This window comes from Pseudorasbora parva, chromosome 16 (assembly GCF_024679245.1).
Source record: "Pseudorasbora parva isolate DD20220531a chromosome 16, ASM2467924v1, whole genome shotgun sequence".
NCBI lineage: Eukaryota > Metazoa > Chordata > Actinopteri > Cypriniformes > Gobionidae > Pseudorasbora > Pseudorasbora parva.
In genome coordinates, this window is record NC_090187.1 from 5,381,430 (window position 1) to 5,399,353 (window position 17,924).

Consider the following 17,924-nt stretch of genomic DNA (forward strand, 5'->3'; position numbering starts at 1 on the left):
CAGCAAACCAGTGTAGGCTAATTCATCCTAATCTAGACCGATATTTTGATAAGACTGGTAGTGTAAAATTGTAATCAACTTAAATTAATAGCAACAGGAGGCTATTGGAAGTCCTCACAAAAAGATAAGTGTACCAGTGTGTGTGCGTGTGCGCGCGCACGCGTGGCTTCCCCATCACTGCTGTATCCTCCGCGTTATTGAGAGCGCAGAGAGAGAGAGAGAGAGAGAGAGAGAGAGAGAGAGAGAGAGAGAGAGAGAGAGAGAGCGGGCGCGTGTATCCGGTGCACGGGATATCCGAGCACACCGGCGATCTTACCGAGCAAGCAAATCTGGCCTCAGACACATTTTGAATGTGATGCGTGTGACATCACCCTGTAAGAAGCCGCGTACTGACCGGTGGCATCGAATGTACCGACTGCCGTTTTGCGCCACGCATCCCCTTCTTCTCCTCGCATCCGCGCGCCGTGTACCTGACTGAAGTATGCCAGAGAAAAGAGACAGCGCTGAATCCATCCGGGATTATTCATATACCGCATGAGAAGCATTTTACTGCATTGATCTGTGGAATAATCATTCATCCTCAGGAGTGTGTGTGCAGGTAAGGACGCAGTGAAGCGCGTATGTCTGTGCTGGAGAACAGTGATTCACACACACATTGTTGTAATGTCCGTTGATTCCTGTATGGTGAATGCAGCGACCGGCCTGTGCTGGCCACACACTGCAGTCATTTCTGGGCCGTGTCTTGAGCACATATTTCACTGTCGCGTGTCTGTGGTGCTGGAGTGATTATTTTAAATGTCAGCTGCGTTTGTTTTGTGTTTAAGAAAGGCCTGGTATTCATATCTGCACGGTGCTGCATTTTCCAACACACTGCACATTGGACCACACTGAGGAAAGTTGCTTGTAAGCTCAAATAAGTGGCTATGTAAAGTGACAGGCCTGAATGGAAGGGAATATTAAATAGGTGGCATGAACATTAGAAATGCAAAAAGCGCTGGGTGTAAACGCTGATGGGAATATTGGTCAACAATGCGGTAAAGGCATTTAAGAAATACATCATCCATGCTATTGCTGCACCTACAGCTCCAATCATAGTAGAGGAGCAGTGTACATTTTGTGTAAAACATGAAACACTTGCTGTCATTCATGACCTGTCTGCAGCATACAAAGAATAGACAGAGGCGAGGATGTCTAATTTACAGATATTAGTTACTATCTGAGGGGAGGACATTTCAGTCGTATTAAGGTTAAATGCAAACAGTAGGTTATGTTGGTGTCTGCATTGACCATGCATTGCAACCTTACTGTATAGTATTTAGACTGCAAAGGAGGCACAGAAGCTGCACCTACAGCAGCATATATGCCACAGAAATGTCTAATTATACTACTCATCTATTTAAGAGCCCATGAAATCAAACATTTTTTTTTTTTTGGCTTTTAGTATGAATAGTCTTACTGTCATCTATAAGCGAGTGTGCTTCAAAACAATGACAAAATTCACATTTTAAAGATATAAGCAATTAAAACGTAGTCTCTCACTTTTGCCAATATTGATCAATAATTGTTCACGCTGCACTTTAGGATCTCATCGGATTTTATGTCTAATCAAATGCTATCTAGAATCTGAAGCCCCGCCCCCCAAATTTAAATAGACGCTGAAGCTTAAAGGGATAGTTCACTTTGAAATTAAATTCTGATATGTTTTAGCTTACCTCATGGGCATCCGAGATGTAAGAGTATTTGTTTCCCCAGTAGTTTCAATTTTGATCATTTTAGGTCAAACCGTTCTTGTCTGTGCCTCACATAATGCAGGTCTATGGTCACCACCTCAAAGAGCATACACAGAGAAGTCCAAATTAAAGAATCCCCCATCGTAAGTACACACTGATGGCCTAAGACACGAAACGAGCGGTTTGTGTGAGAAAACGAACAGTATTTATATCGTTTTTACCTCTTGTACACCACTACGTCCGACTGATCCGAGGGCGCGCGTGCGTGTTTCCTGTTGAGACATTCGCGCATTCTGGCTTTAGTCTGTGCCAGCGCGGAAAGCGCCGGAAGTGGATCTCTCGCGCGTGTACGTCTTTGTTTACACAGAAATACTAACAGACTAAAGCCAGAACGCGCAAATGTCACAACAGGAAACACGCACGCGCGCCCTCGGATCAGTCGGACGTAGTGGTGTACAAGAGGTAAAAACGATATAAATACTGTTCGTTTTCTCACACAAACCGCTCGTTTCGTGTCTTAGGCCATCAGTGTGTACTTACGATGGGGGATTGTTTAATTTGGACTTCTCTGTGTATGCTCTTTGAGGTGGTGACCATAGACCTGCATTATGTGAGGCACAGACAAGAACGGTTTGACCTAAAATGATCAAAATTGAAACTACTGGGGAAACAAATACTCCTACATCTCGGTTGCCCATGAGGTAAGCTAAAACATGTCAACATTTAATTTCAAAGTGAACTATCCCTTTAAGCTAAAATCACTCACTTGTTCACACATTCACTATTTTCTACAAATAGTGGTGAATGGCACATGATTCAAACAGTGTGAATATGCTTTCCATTAGGGTGAATGAACTCTGGTTTCACGTTAGTGTCATGCAGCAGAGCACACATAGTCTACTCCGGTCCTGAGACACGATAGCACAGAGCGGATAATATGTTCGAGTCTCCAAGTAAGTATAGCTGCAGACCGGAAATCTCCAAAATTGGCCATCAACTCCAAGGGGGTAATCTAGCACTTGGAAAGCGTTCCACCCCTAGGGGCGGCCATTGCTAACCAAGCCATCACCTGCTGTTAGCATCCCATTGACTCCCATTCATTTTTGAGACACTTTGACAGTGAATAGCTTTACATCTGAGGCGTTTAAAGACTTCATTTGTCCATTGTTTATTTCTAAAGAAACACGACAATGCATAAAAGGCTCCATTACCTTGTATCTTACACTATCGCCCCGTAGAAGCTGTTTTTGTAAAAATAGGCTATTGATTGCGTCATAGAGAAATTACCACAGACAGAAGGAGACGCTTGCATGCAATCTTTTACTGTCTACGAGACAGTGGAGACATACAGTGGGGACGTGGAGACATAAAGTCCGATAAAGTCAAGGGAGAAAAATGGGGAGAAGCCCATAGTGAGCCAAAAGCAACGGGACAAAACATTTAAACAACGTGATTTTAGATTTCACTTTCCACAACTACTAGAAGACTTGCAACTGTCAGACAGGTTGCTCACGTCACATCTACGTCGTCAAGCTCAGTCTGAGCCTGCGCAGTTCGCTCAGCCATCAGGAAGTGAGTGCTTCTAATTGACTTCACAATTTGCCGTTGAAGTCTATGGGAACGCTCTCTTCATTTCTTTTACTGTCTATGGTTAACTCCAAAAGTGGGACGGGACGTTAGCCTTTTGCTCTGGCTTCAGTCAATTGACTTGCATTTCAAAATACAAGTTTGGAAATTAACTATTGTTTCCCTTTGATCTAAAATAAAAAGTTATAAAATATGCTATATAAGTAAATATGATTAGTGAGAGAGCAGTCCGAAGCTTGTGGCCAGTGGTGTTTGGACTGGAGTTTGAACCTTTCCATGAGCCTTCCCAGTGCAGGGTGTGGGAATGTTTTACTCTATCGCCGTGTTTAAGGAACTGATGTGTCCCGGGGCTCGAGATTCGCAGTGTAGAAGGGCATAGTGATGCTGGGTGCAGCTAAAAAGGTTCCATTATCCAGTGAGGTTCGGTTGGGGAGTTACGTGCGGCCCGGCTTGGTGATCTCATGTCACATGATCTTAATAACTGCTCATCTCCTGAAATGCCATTTTCTTTAGCTCTATTCAAACCCCTCCCTGCAGTCAATTTCACTGGTTAAGGTTAGGGTGTAGGGTAGATTTAGGGTAGATTTAGTATTTGTTTTAGCATAGCATTGTGTAGGAATTAGGAAATCAGCAGTGTGATTGACATGAATCTGCTGTTGGGAACTGTTTGTGTGGAACTAGATTGGGGGCAAAATAATGCATGCGTGTCATGCATGCAAGCTATTTTTGAGCTTCCACCCCCATTTGGAGATCTCCAAGCTGCAGCTATACTCTTCTCCGAATCGGCTCAGAACACAAAACGTATCTGACCCATTTGAATTCTGCACTGAGGAGATTAGGAGGAAACTGCAGCTTTACTGAGCTCAACAGCTCTTGCCAAACTGTGATATAAATTAAACGCTATTGGCTGTTTTTAAAAAGGAGATAGGACTTTTTTATAGGCCAATTTATACAGATGCACTGAAAGTTGAATGTATGCCGTAGCTACGTCGTAGGCTGTGTATAGCACGCGTAGCCTATTACGTACCTTGACGTGCACCTTTCCAAAAATGTAACGAGTCAATTCTACGCGGGCCGCAAGCGATGTGATTGGTCTGCCAGAGCCCCTCCTTAAGGGTACACATGCTCCCTCTGCATGTGCAACTGAACATCGACGTGAACAAAGACGCAGAAGCATAAATGGAAAGCATCTTGTAGCCCACGGCGTAGAGGCTACGGCGCAGGTCAGACGGAGAAGCATAAATAGGCCCACTAAAGTTGACTTAATTTCTTATTGGAAATTAAGTCAACTTTAGTGGGCCATTAAATGCAGCACATATAGTAGGTGGGATAAATGGAATTATAATAACAATAATAATGTTTTAAGATTATTTAAAATTGGTTAATGAAAATATAAAACAATGCCAAAAAATGACAATAAAATGCATATATTCAATTAATAATCAATCATTTTAATTTAAAAATAAAATTTTGAAATTATTATTTGTAAATTTAAAATATTAGGGACTGTTTATAGGCACCAAATGGTAATATGAAACCAAATGTCAGGGCATATATATGTGTCATTATATATGTTAAATGAAAAACAAATATGTCATTTATTTTAATAGTTATGCAATATAGATTTGTTGATTGATGATGTACAACTGTGCTTAGAATACAGAGCTATAATTTTATTCTTTGCAACAAACACTTACTTTTAGTTTTAAATCCAGTTGGTTTGACGCAAATGCATAATTTTTTAAAATAAGAGGTGTATGCATGTGTCTTTCACAGTGACAAGATTGAAGGCTATAGTTTTATTATTAGCAATGGATTTTGTAACAACAAATGTCTGAACTGCGAGTACAGTGTGATGTCATAGGCCTAACGCTGAAGGCTGATTTACATTCCTGCTTTGGACCTGCGCCGTAACCTCTACGCCGTGGGCTACACGCTGATTTTCATTTATGCTTCTGCGTCTTTGTTCGTGTCGACGTTCTGCTGCACATGCCGAAGGAGCATGTGTACCCTTAAGGAGGGGCTCTGGCAGACCAATCACAGCATTTGCGGTCCGCGTAGAATTGACGCATTGTTACATTTTTGGAAAGGTGCACGTCAGGGTACGTCATAGGCTACGCGTGCTACACACAGCCTATGATGTAGCTACGGCATACATTCGACACAGAAGTATAAATTGGGCTTGACTGTGGTGCTGACGTTTACTTTTGCACCTTCTAATATTTTGTCTTTTAAAATCAATCAAATCATATTGGGTTTCTGAAATTCTAGTCAAAGAGATTTGTGTATGTAGTCCAGTTCTTCGGATGTCATTGATCCCCAAGCAGATTTTTCAGTCAAATAAATTTAACAAGATGTCTGCATTTACTTTATTCAATCAAGAAATGAAGGAAGGTGGCAGCAAGCGGAGAGAGAGAGAGAGAGAGAGAGAGAGAGAGAGAGAGTCCTCTGCCCAGGGAGTGACGGCCTTCATGTTAATGCAGCATGGCATGATCTCCCTCAGGTCCTTCTCGGCTCTTCGAGGACTGGATCACTTTTTTATCCCCCTGAAAGCAACCTTACAGTCTGGGAAGAAGCACCAGCTCCTGATCTATATCTGACCTATTTGAGTTTAAATGTAGAATGTCCTTTTTAAAGGGCAATCGCCGTTCTTCGTTGAGGCAGATTCTTCCGTCAGATTATCCTCGTCCAGCCCGTCTGTCCCTCACTCACACATTGTCTTGAAGATGGAACCTGATTTAGGAACATGAGGATGTTAATGCAAATGTATCCTATTATGCTTATATATTGACAGTGAGGCGACAGGGTGGCTGATAACTGCTGCTTTGATAAATTAAAAACAGCTAATTAATTATAAGCAGCGTCCAGACAGAACCGTCAGTATTTGTTGTCAGCACAGATTACAGATGCACTGAAAAAATTATACTTTGTTTGGATCAACTTTCAACCTACATAACCTCTTTAAACCTTTTAACCTCTGTCTGATGATGAGTTTTTAAGGCGCGGTTCCTTAAAGGGTCATGAAACCCCAAAACACTTTTTTTGAGATGTAAACAGATATGTATAGGCTGCACATCATTGAAAACACTAAGGGTACTCATTAATGGTATTCATATGTGAAAATAGTTATTTTTGCATTTTTCAGAGCGATTTCTGTCTTCCGGTTTGAAAAGCTTAGTCGGAGCAACGTCACAAATGCTGACGTCGGCACGGCCTTTTCGGCCCAAGTATGGGGTGCTGGGCACATGCTGACGTCGACCGCTCCGAGCGATTCTCGATATATATTCACGACATAAAGCTCATTCAGTCCAATCCCTGCGCTGTAGTATGCGTACAAGATAATTTAGTTAATATGCATGAGACAGTCACTTCTGTCAGGCTCGTCTTACATCATTATTGTAGAGATATGGTGGGGAAGTTTTGGAAGCAGCGTGCGGAAAAGTCACGGAGGAAAGCTAGGCGTTGTGCTGATACGAAATAACGTAAAGGGCGCCGAGCAAGCTGTAACCGGCGCCGTCTGTGGAAGCCTTTGCTACAAAGGCTCGGTAAAGTAAAATTCACCTGAGGAATCGCACGCCGAACCTCCAAGCGTTGACTATCTATGTCAGGAGTGCAAAATAACCAATCTGTAATCTGTAGGCTAATGAACAAAAGCCACGTCCTCTCCGTTTTATTTGTGGTCACTGCCATGCACTAAACCGCTTGTGTTCGGGCTCTTAGTGAAACAGTGTGCTGCATATTTGGACAAATATAGATTTAGCTGCCGAGTGACCGTGCGGATCGTCACGGCAACCCAGCGCGCGTCGCTCTGTGCTTCAGATGCGCGGTCGAGACTAGCCTCAAACCCCTTCGCTTTTACCCCGATCTAGAATTACACATCTCTATCACATCGCATGTTGGGTGGTTCACGTTCTCTTATCACGTCGGCGCGTTGTTCATCTTGCCAAACAGCGTGCATATTTGGACAAATATAGTTTTATCACGTTTGCAAAATATTTCGTCATGCAGAATAACATTTATTTTCATTTCTCACTGAATTATGCTGGTTTGAACTTTGAAGAGCTGAATGATTTGCGATCTCTGCTGCACGCCACTCATAGCTCTCTCGTTCGCTGTACTCATCCCTCATTTAATCTCACTGTGGTAAACTATGCCAACGTGAACCAAGAACATGTCTCAGAACCGCTGTCTGCTGCTGCTATATCTCTAATCTTAATGCACCTATACTGACAGACACTCCCCTATTTATGCAAACCATTCCCTCTTTCCACACAATACCATCCCACCTTTTCACAGTCGACCACTCCCCTTTTAACAAGCTTTTTCAAATCGAAGGTGTGAAAAAACACCGCTGCAGCAGGGGGGTTTCATGACCCTTTAAAGGCTTAATTGTCAGTAAACGGCCACTGTTATGATTGGTTAACGTCATTGCATAGGAAACACTATCAACACACACTAGCTATTGCACATAAGTACGTTTTTTGAAAACATTATCCATATGAAACTGTCATTTACAGATAAAGCGTTATGAACTCATTTACTCGCGGTTTGTGATGCAGCTGTCAGATGCTGTACAGTTGGCTGCTTTGTCTGTCAACAATAGTTTCTTTGTGAACTCTTCATTACAATGACAAACAAAATGCTCTGAACAAACATATAATCCTCTGACGGGATCCGGAACACCATTTAAATTAACCATCCACTGGTTCCTGATGCTGGGATCGTTCTGAAGCCTGTACCAACAGAGCTGTTCAAACTGGATGAGTCAAAGATAGCGATCGTTCCTTTGTGCTTCCATTTACTCTTCCATTTGTTTTCTCGTTGGCAGACTCAGGCACAGGCATCTATATACTTTATCCAGTGTAGACAGTGTCAGTGTTTATAATGGGTTCTATTTGCTTCAGACTAGATGCTTGCATTTAGTGCAGGCAAATGTCAGTTTAAGCCAATAAATGCCAGTGGGTGGGGCCTGTGGTGCAATGATGTATAACTATTCATTAGTGTCTTGCTCTGAAGGCAGACATATGCAGATGAATTTGCTTGTGTGAAGTCACAGATCCCTCAATATCCCCAAAAAAAATTTTTAAATGAGGAGGATGTTTTAAACTGAAAATTGCAGGATGTTTTATTGGTACAAATATATTTTATATGTCAAAACAAAAGGTCAATGTAAATTGGATTTCTCATGTTAGGACCCCTTTAATATTAACAAAAAACATTCCTAAGACACTACAGTATAAAACATATATTTTTTAATTTTAGTAAACCAATCTTACTGTACACCGTTTATCCAACTGATTTGTCCAATGTATTTGAATTGACAAAATAAAAAAAAAGTCATTTCTACTTTTGGGATGCAAGTTAAACTAAAAAAAAAAAAAGCTAAACAAAATATAGTAAGTTATAGTAAGAGTTTTTTTTTTCAGTGTATTTTTTTTTTTTTTTTTTGGTCAATGTTTAATTATCTTAATATAAATAATATACTTAATATAAATAAAGACAACTTCAAAAGACCTTAATGGTTATTGTGTGGTATTTTTACAATACGCATTACATTTTCTGTTATGTCCTAAAAAACACCACCAGAAAAACTGGCAACTACACTGAGGAAGGTCCAGAGCACAGCCAAAGCTGTATAATAACGAGCAATGCCCTGCAAGAGACAGCAGTAGAATAAAGCCTTCAGCTGCTTGATTTACCCACCTCCAAAGACAAACAAGCCTTTTCAACACATCTGCAGTCCATCAACCAGAACTACTGATTTTGCCTTAAACCTCAGAAGATAAGTGACCCGAATCAAATGTACTCGTTGTGTGTGTGCGAGTGTGTGGTGTGGTTGTGTCTGATTCTTTTTTAACTGCTTGCGAGGAGTGGAGTTAATTGTGAATGTGTGAACGCCTGAAGTCTTGTGCTTCTCTCACAGATGTGTTTGTTTGTCAGAGAGAAACACATGCCAGTTAGATCCTGCAGTCTGTCATGTCCGTGGACACCAGGTGCCGGAGAGGAAAAACGGCCCAATAGGCCCAGTAAGAACAAGAGAGCCTGACATGAGGTCAAACTGTTATTACTGGTGCAGAAAAGTTGGAAAGGAAACCCTGGGTACATTATACTGTTATCTGATACAGAGGTTGTGTAAAAGATACATTGCAAATTTGTTTCATACACACGCAGAAAAAAGATACAAGCTGTCACTGGGGCGGTGCCCTTTCAAAAAGTAAACTTCTAAATCATACATTTTATTACCTTTTGAAAGGGTACCACCCAAGTGACAGCTTTTGTACCTTTTTTTCTGAGAGTGTACCTTAATTTGTGTGTAGTTTTAGTCTATTATGTGAAAGCTTGTGAAAAGACAAAACTGTACTTAAAGATAATAAAAATGGCCACCTAAAGAGAGTACACTTTCATGACTGTTTATTAAAGTGTTAGTTCAGCTAAGAATGAAATCTAGGTCCAAACTCATAAGACCTTCGTTCATATTCAGAACACAAATTAAGATATTTTGATGAAATCTGAGAGCTTTCTGAGCCCTTCATTGACAGCTACACAATGACCACTTTCAAGAAAGGTAGTAAAGACATTATTAATATAGTCCATGTGCCTCCAGTGGTTCTACCTTAATGTTATTAAGCAAATACGTTTTGTGCACAAAAAACAAACAAAAATAACGACTTTATTCAACAGTTTGTTCTCTTTCGTGACAATCTGTTCTCTTTCTCTTCTACTCGATTCACGAAAGCACCACAAAGCATGCATGTGGTGCTCAGCCAATCGTGAGCCGCCGTTCTGCTGTAGAACCCAGAAGCGCTGCATTGTGTGAATAGCGTAAGAGAGTGACAGGGAAGAGAAGAAATTGTTGAATAAATTCATTATTTTTATTTTATTTTTTTAATTTTGCGCACAAAAAAATATTCTCGTCGTTTCATAACATTAAGGTTGAACCACTGGATTTCATCAAAAATATCTTAATTTGTGTTTTGACGATGAACGAAGATCTTACGGGTTTGGAACGACATGAGGGTGAGAAATTAATGACAGATTTTTTTTAATGGGTGAACTAACCCTTTAAAGGAGCTATTTGTTGAAAATATACCTTTTGTTATTAGCGACACTGGTGGCCAATAAGTGAACTACAGCCAGCAACTTATTGCTCGTGCTCACACTCGCACTCAACGTTCTTTTTCATTCTTTGCTTACAAGTAAAAAGGAGTCAAAAATACCTTTGCAGTGATATACTATTAAGAAACATCCCGACGCCGTCCATGCTGCTGAGAGCGATGAATATGAATATTTAGATGAATATGTAAATGTGTGCTGAATATGTAAACAGAATAAACACAACAAAAATGAAATGGTGAGAAAACAGCAGTTAAGAAAGTATCTCATCATAGTGATGTGGATTTGTTTACACAAGCTCTGCAATTCACCGGCATCGTGTCGAAAAATGAGGTAACTAAAATAGCACTGTTCATTTAAGTACAATATGTTTGTCTCCTGAATTATATAGATCTGGCTATCTGAGACTATAATTTGAATTAAACCCTTTTCTTTGCATGACACATTAACATTCAAGGACAGAATAGCTCTGTTGCTATTATCCTGAACATTGTATAAGCATTCATTTCATAATGTGTCATAGAACGGAAGAGAGGCTCTTGGGAACATGCATAAACAATTGAATTCTCAAACATTGATTTGTCTCTCAGCCAACTGATTGCAAAGGAAATGGCTGGATTTTTTATTTTAGTTTTAAAAGTGTCTTCATTGCTTTCATCCAGAGCTCAAAATGTCAAGTGAGGTTTTTCTAGGTTGGGATGTAAACTAAAGGCTACTTGGCTGTATAAAAAGGTCAATAAGATCATATCTGATCATGGTTTTGACAGAATGTAATGTAAACTAAATAGTATTAGCTATAAGCCCCGTGAGTCGCGACCTAGCTTCAGTAGGATAAATGTCAACATAGAAGGAAGCAAAATAATTTTTGTCAAACCATTTGGAAATTGACGCTTATGGACTTTGCTGATGGAACTGATGGAATAACTCTTGTGCCATAATATGGATATATGTGGGGAATGGGATGTTACAGACAGGGTTTCTCTCTGATGTGCTTGGTTGTCTGTCATCCCACATTTAATCAAATGAGGTTGCTGAAGGATCTAAGGGTTCTCAAAAGCAACCTGTGTGTGTGCATCACTTTTACGAGAGCAACCATACATCTGTGTTGTTTCATTATTAATTAAAAAAAAAAAACGATTTAATTTTAATAATCATTTATAATTAATAGTCATTTATGTAGAAATGTAGTCATTTGATTTATAATTTTTATTCATATTATTTGATTAACATTTCTCATTTATTCATAATTTAATTTTTTTTAAATATGATTTAATTTTAATAATCATTTATAATTAATAGTCATTTATGTAGAAATGTAGTCATTTGATTTATAATTTCTATTCATATTATTTGATTAACATTTCTCATTTATTCATAATTTTATTGCTATTAATTTATAATTTTCTATATTATAATTTTCTTTCTATTGTTGTTTAAGCTTATGATTGTGTGGTTTCACAGAATGTGGAATATTTGTCTTCATGAATAAGAGATAATTTCCATTTCAAGGTTGTATGGGATGTTGTTGTGAAACTGCTTTGTAACCACCCTTGTATTTGTAAATCTGAGCATTGAAACATCAACTAAGATTATTCAAGAAACCAACTCTGCTCATTGTATAATAACTATCACTTCGTCTCCTGCTTTCTGCTCTTCTTGTTTAGTTTTTTTTAGTTTTGAGAACGTTGTCATCTGTACACGAAAAACCTGATGGAAAAACAATAGCGTTTTTAGTACATCATTGTCGTGGAAATATACCACCATTTATATCATTCTGTTTTAGGTTGGTTTTGTCCAGTTCCTCTTTGCCTGAGAGTATGTTTACATGACAATAAAGTAGCCTACTAAAAACTGAAAAGTTAGCATTTTCATTGTACAGGCGCTTATTTTAACATTTAAACTGTTAACCGTTTATTTTACTCACGTTTTCACAGTTTCCACTATTAAATATTATTAGGCTTTTTTTGCCGCTCAGTCTGGCTGAGGGGGCGTGTTCTGGAGGGAAAGTGATGTTAATGCATAACCTTTATAGACTGAACACGTAACACGCATGTGCATGATGTCACCGTTTGCACCAATTTGTGTTTTTTGTTGTTTACATGGGGACGATAACTGTATTGTAAAAACCTTGTATTTTTGAATCCCATTTTCAAAAGCTTGTGTTTTCAGGCCTTGAGTTGAAAACGGTCATGCAACCTTTCCTGTCATTGTTAGTTTTACATGGATGTTAGAGTTGCACACCTGTTCCATGTTAAGGAACACTGTAGATTAACTGAGCAGTGTTGATTAACTTCCTGTGTGTTTAAGACCTGAGTGTTCCTTGTCTAGTTCTAACGTTATGTTCAAGCGTGTACTTTGTAGTTCTTTGTTCGTCTTCTTGCTTCACATGTCTATTTTTGATTATTTACTGCAGCTTACTGTAACAACTCTCCAATGGTGAGACTCCAATGCTTGGCTTATTTCACAAAAAATTTGCTTAATATGATAAGAAAACTTCCATATGTCTCTTACCCATTCCTTTGAAACTATCTTTGGTATCTCTCTGTCATTCCTTTTGAAATAAGGTGTATTGTGTCTTGGGTGTATTTGAGATTTTTTATTTTTTATTGTTTGTTCTAAAAATGATTTTTAAAGTGTCTATTTTGGGTATATTTGTGTTATGAATACGTTCTTAAATCAAATGAAAATTCAAAAGAATGGGCTGAGTGGATTGTTTTTGTGGATTTTACTTTGACAAAAGGGAAGATGTCAGCATGTCTAAAAGACATGAATTCTGTTTTGCATAAAACACATGGTCTGTATACTGTACCTCCCCATTAAATCTCACGAATCTGAGAAATTAGGACACCTGTAAAACACTTCCATATAACAGACAAGTGCATATATATTAGATTTTGGACACATACATATACAAACATATATTTACAATACAATGGCATAAATTTATCACACAAAAAAATATCTTCTTATCTATTGATGTGCCATTTGGAATATCTGTCAGGAGGGTGTTGAAAACAACCCACTTTGTGTGTGTGTGTGTGTGTGTGTGTGTGTGTGTGTGTTATGGGGGATGGTGCCAGTGAGATTTTGGGTTTATGAAAACTGGGGGAGGGGAGCGCTATGCATTTTGTGCTGCATTCACTCGAGACAATAATGACTGACTTCTCAATGAACGTATAAGGCAAAAGAGCTGATCACACCTGTCAAAGAGTCTCTGCGTTTGTTTATAACACGAGAACAGTGACTGTATGGATAGAAATTCATATAATTGCACATATGACACACAGCACACCAATGAGGGTCTGGTTGTTCACCGGCCGGCAGTGTAAAGGGTTCTGGAAGGGGGATGGGGTGAAGGATTAGCCTCCTAAATGAATTAGAAATTCATTCATACTAAATTCACTTATCAAGACGCTGAGGAAAAAAGCTCCCTTATATCGGTTGTGAAGAGTAGGTGAATTTGACCCAGTTGTTCTGTATTCCTGTAAAAAGGTCACTTGACGTCATCCTCTCATGAAGCTACTGTACATCAGCTTGAGGGGAATTGGAAGTTATTTGTTGTGGATTCAAAGGAATATCTGTCTCATATAACAAATCATTCCGGTCCTGGATGCTGAATAGACTCAATACAGAGTTTCTGTGCTACAATAGACAACATAGTAGGCTAACATTCAAAACACCTGTTAAGTTAGCTTTCACAGCACACAGGCTTACCTTAGTTTACATGTCAGGAACCATGGTTACATTCCAGTCGCTCCATAGTGGACTTCACACTGACAGGCTATTGAGCCATTTCAAGTGAGACTTAAAATTATAAGAAGATTTTAGGATCAGTCCGATCTTCCCTGTTGAAATATTTTTGGTTATGCTGGTTAGGTATGTTTTGAAGCATGGCAGCTGGTTTTAACTGGTCCTTAGTTAGTCATGAGCTGGTTTAAGCGGGTTCTAAGCAACTAGCTCCAACTCAGGACCAGCTGCCATGCTTCAAAACATACCTAACCAGCATATGCTGTTTTTTTCAACAGGGTTTTATTTTATATTTAATTATTAGTCATTGCACACTACCTCACAACTACTTGAAGTGAGTAAAATAACATTAAAGCTGCAAGCAGCGATGAAAGGCCCCTCGCACCCGGGCTTTAGGAAAACAAAGCATGTAGGCAATATGAATTTAAGTATATAAAAATAGTCATTTATATTTGCCAGCTGGTGGCGCTATGACTATAACCTATAACTACATTTTGGCTTGTAGGTGTCTTCAGGCCAGGACTATTATCAAATGTGAAGTTTGGGGCAGATCATACATGCTTGTTACAACAACTTGCTGTTTTGAGGCGTAACTCGCATACGTTAGCACTTAGCCAAGTGTTGCATGATTTAACGTGTTTCTAGCATGTTTGGTATTTCATGGCATATTTAAATGCGTTTCTGGGAGTGAAATGCAGTGTAAAGCATGCCATTTCCTGTGTCCAGCAGGTGGCACAATGACTAACTGAATATTGGCATGTAGATGGATGGATTCAGACCAGGACTTTTATCACACATGTGAAGTTTAGGGCAGATCAGACATAAGCTGTGTCTCATTTCAGAAGGCTGCGTCCTCCGGAGGTCGCATTCGAAGGCTGCATACGTCATAAGGCCGTCTCATTTCAAAAAAGTGAGTAGGGCACTCCAAATGCGACCTTCGAATGCGTCCTTCTTTCACAGGAATTCGGAGTGTGCATGAGGTGTAGCCTTCACGGCTGGAGATAACCCACAATTCTTTGCGTCTCCGTTAACAACCGTCATTATTTTTTTAATATTATATGAAAAAACGGCACCACCGCCAGATATACATGCGAGCGTAGGTGTGGTGTTTAAAATAAATAGTTCAAGCTTTTTTTCTTGGTTTTTTTTAAGGTCTATTACCTCAAACAGATAGTTTTGGTAAACAGGATTACAACTGTTTAGTGCATTTTAAACATTTAGAACAGTACATTGCTGTTAAGACAAGAAACATTTCATAGTTATTTTCAAGTTATAAACTGCCGTGAGAGCGCAACGAGGCTGAACTTGTTGGGATAGCAACGTGATACTTCCTGCCTGTGTGTCCTACGAAGGACGTTTAATTCTGATTGAGGACACTCCGTATACTGCATCCTATAAAGGACGTGTCCTCCGGAGGACGCAGCCTTCGAAATTTAACGAAATGAGACACAGCTATTGTATTCCTGACTTACAGCAACTTTCTATTTCATGGCAAAACATTGAATTTTGTTAGGGCGCCATGGACTTCAGCGAATACTCAAGATCTTAACAATTTAACATTGCAAAGTGCTTATGATTAGACTGACCAAATATGATGTTGATCTGTTTAAATATCTCGTAGGTGTTTGTTAAAGTACAATGTCTGGAAATGGGAACAACTTTATCAAATATTCTGTAGAGAATACTAGATAATATTATGTGAATGCACAAGATGTGGCCTCTACAACACATTTATCATAACCCAAAAGTTGACACATTTATGTTCATATTAAACTTTGCAACAGTCATGTTTTGCTGTTGGTGGTATTTTTGTAAAACTTTAACTTTGTGCAACTTTATGTGTGCAAAGTCCATTTAAAGGGTTAGTAAAACTAACCGTATGAATTGAGTGGTTTTATCCAATCTTTTTGAAGAGACATGATTGCTTTATATGATTAACAGATTTAATTTAGCCCTTTATTCACATTTTATTGATTATTAAAGACTGATTTTCACATGGTTCTTTACACAATGCTATATTGTGACCTCAAAACACTTTTGCCATAGTAGTGCATGATTTGTAAACTAATACATGGTTGCAACACATAAACAGCTCCATTCATTTATGTAAGGCTTTTTCTAACAGAAAACTTTCTCGGTAGCTGAACTGGTACAGCATTGCACATGTAATGCAGAGCGCTTGGATAGAAGTTTTGTGAAACATAAGTTATGATAAAAGAGCTCAAAGACTTGTAGAAACAAGCTAAAATGGCATGGTTGCATTAGCAACTTCATTTCCCCTCATTCCCCCTACATTTGCTTTTGTTAACACTTTAGCCCTATTTTAATAATCTGAAGCACAATGACGTGAAAATGATGATAACTGGGGCTGAAACTAGCAAAAAACACTTGCGTCGTGCTTGGTGTCTCATTGCGCCGGGTGTATGATAGGGCCCTATCTGTCAGGTTTTGTGAAGGATTTAGTTTAGTGTAGGTGGTACTTAATATTAGCATGAACCCTTTAATGGCACTTCTCATTTAGAGTAACCGGCTTGAACACCAATCAGTGTAATAAAACGTTGCCAGATTCACGTTCATATGTTTCGGATTGCTTCTAGTGCCACTCACTGGACTTAGAAGGTGTCAAGAAATGTGCCAGAAACAACAATATTTAGCAGTCTATGGATGAAGTAGGGGTTTAGAATGACATGAAGGTGAGTAAATGATGACAGAATTTAAAGTTATAGGTGAACTATCCCTTTAAGGCAAGTTAGTTCACTCGGTGGCCATCTTGGTAATGCTCCATGGGCAGCTACTTCCTAGTCATGCTACAACAGCACTTTTCTACTTGAAGGGGAAACGACTTGAAAATCCAAAACTGCCTTCCAAATTTACGTCTAAATAAGACATGACGAATCAGCAATAAAATCTGACAGCAAAATGTCAAAAATGTATTTGGCTGAAGCCGAAGTTGCAGACGTTAGCTGCCATGTTGAGTTGCCATTTCTTCCATTTATTTGTCAGCGAGTGCCCTGCCTCCCTATACGCTATCTCTTTAAAGCTATATCTCTGTGTATGTGTGCATTTTGTGAACTGGATTCTGTTAGGTGTGTGTGTGTGTGTGTGTGTGTGTGTGTGTGTGTGTGTGTGTGTGTGTGTGTGTGTGTGTGTGTGTGTGTCTGGATATTGACTTTTACTGCACTATATGCAGGGCTGCTTGAGGAAGCAGGCGCGATGGCCAATGCCTCAACAGACCTGGACAATGCTGAGGCCCAGAGACAGCTCAACAACAACAACAGGCCTGCAAGCACAGGATTCTGGGAAACAGAGACCACCAGTGCCAAACTATTTGAGTGCTCTCGCATTAAAGCGCTAGCAGGTACGTGGAAGGTCTCCTAGTTCTGTGGCTGTGAGTGTCTATATGTTGAGCATATATATATATACCATTTACTACAGTTTAAAACTTTAAAAAAAAAATAGTTAGAAATTAATACTTTACCAGTAAATGCTGTTCTTTTGAACTTTCTAGTCATTAATGAATCCTGAACAAAGTTATCACATTTTCCACTAAAATATTAAGTAGCATAATTTTTAAATTTGTAAAAAATGTTATATTATATTGTAATAATTATTTCACAATATTTCTGTTTTACTGCGTTTTGGATCAAATCAATTTTGCATGGGTGGGCCGAAGAGACTTCTTTCAAAACATTTGAATGGTAGCATATATATTAGTGATGCTCTCTTATACATATTAAAATTCTGGCT

At 39.1% G+C, this 17,924-nt stretch overlaps 1 protein-coding gene across 4 annotated transcripts in view; it reads left to right on the top strand.

The window, feature by feature from the left end:
* The first annotated feature begins 233 nt into the window (after positions 1-233).
* LOC137043856 (spectrin beta chain, non-erythrocytic 4-like) overlaps positions 234-17,924 on the top strand; it is a 113,674-nt gene continuing 95,983 nt past the window's right edge. For all 4 annotated transcript variants that reach the window (XM_067420331.1, XM_067420332.1, XM_067420333.1 and 1 more), the window contains exons 1-2: positions 234-598; positions 17,368-17,535. In XM_067420331.1, coding sequence (XP_067276432.1) covers positions 17,391-17,535 — 145 coding nt within the window. In that variant the 5' untranslated portion in view covers positions 234-598; positions 17,368-17,390. The remainder of the gene's footprint in view (positions 599-17,367; positions 17,536-17,924) is intronic.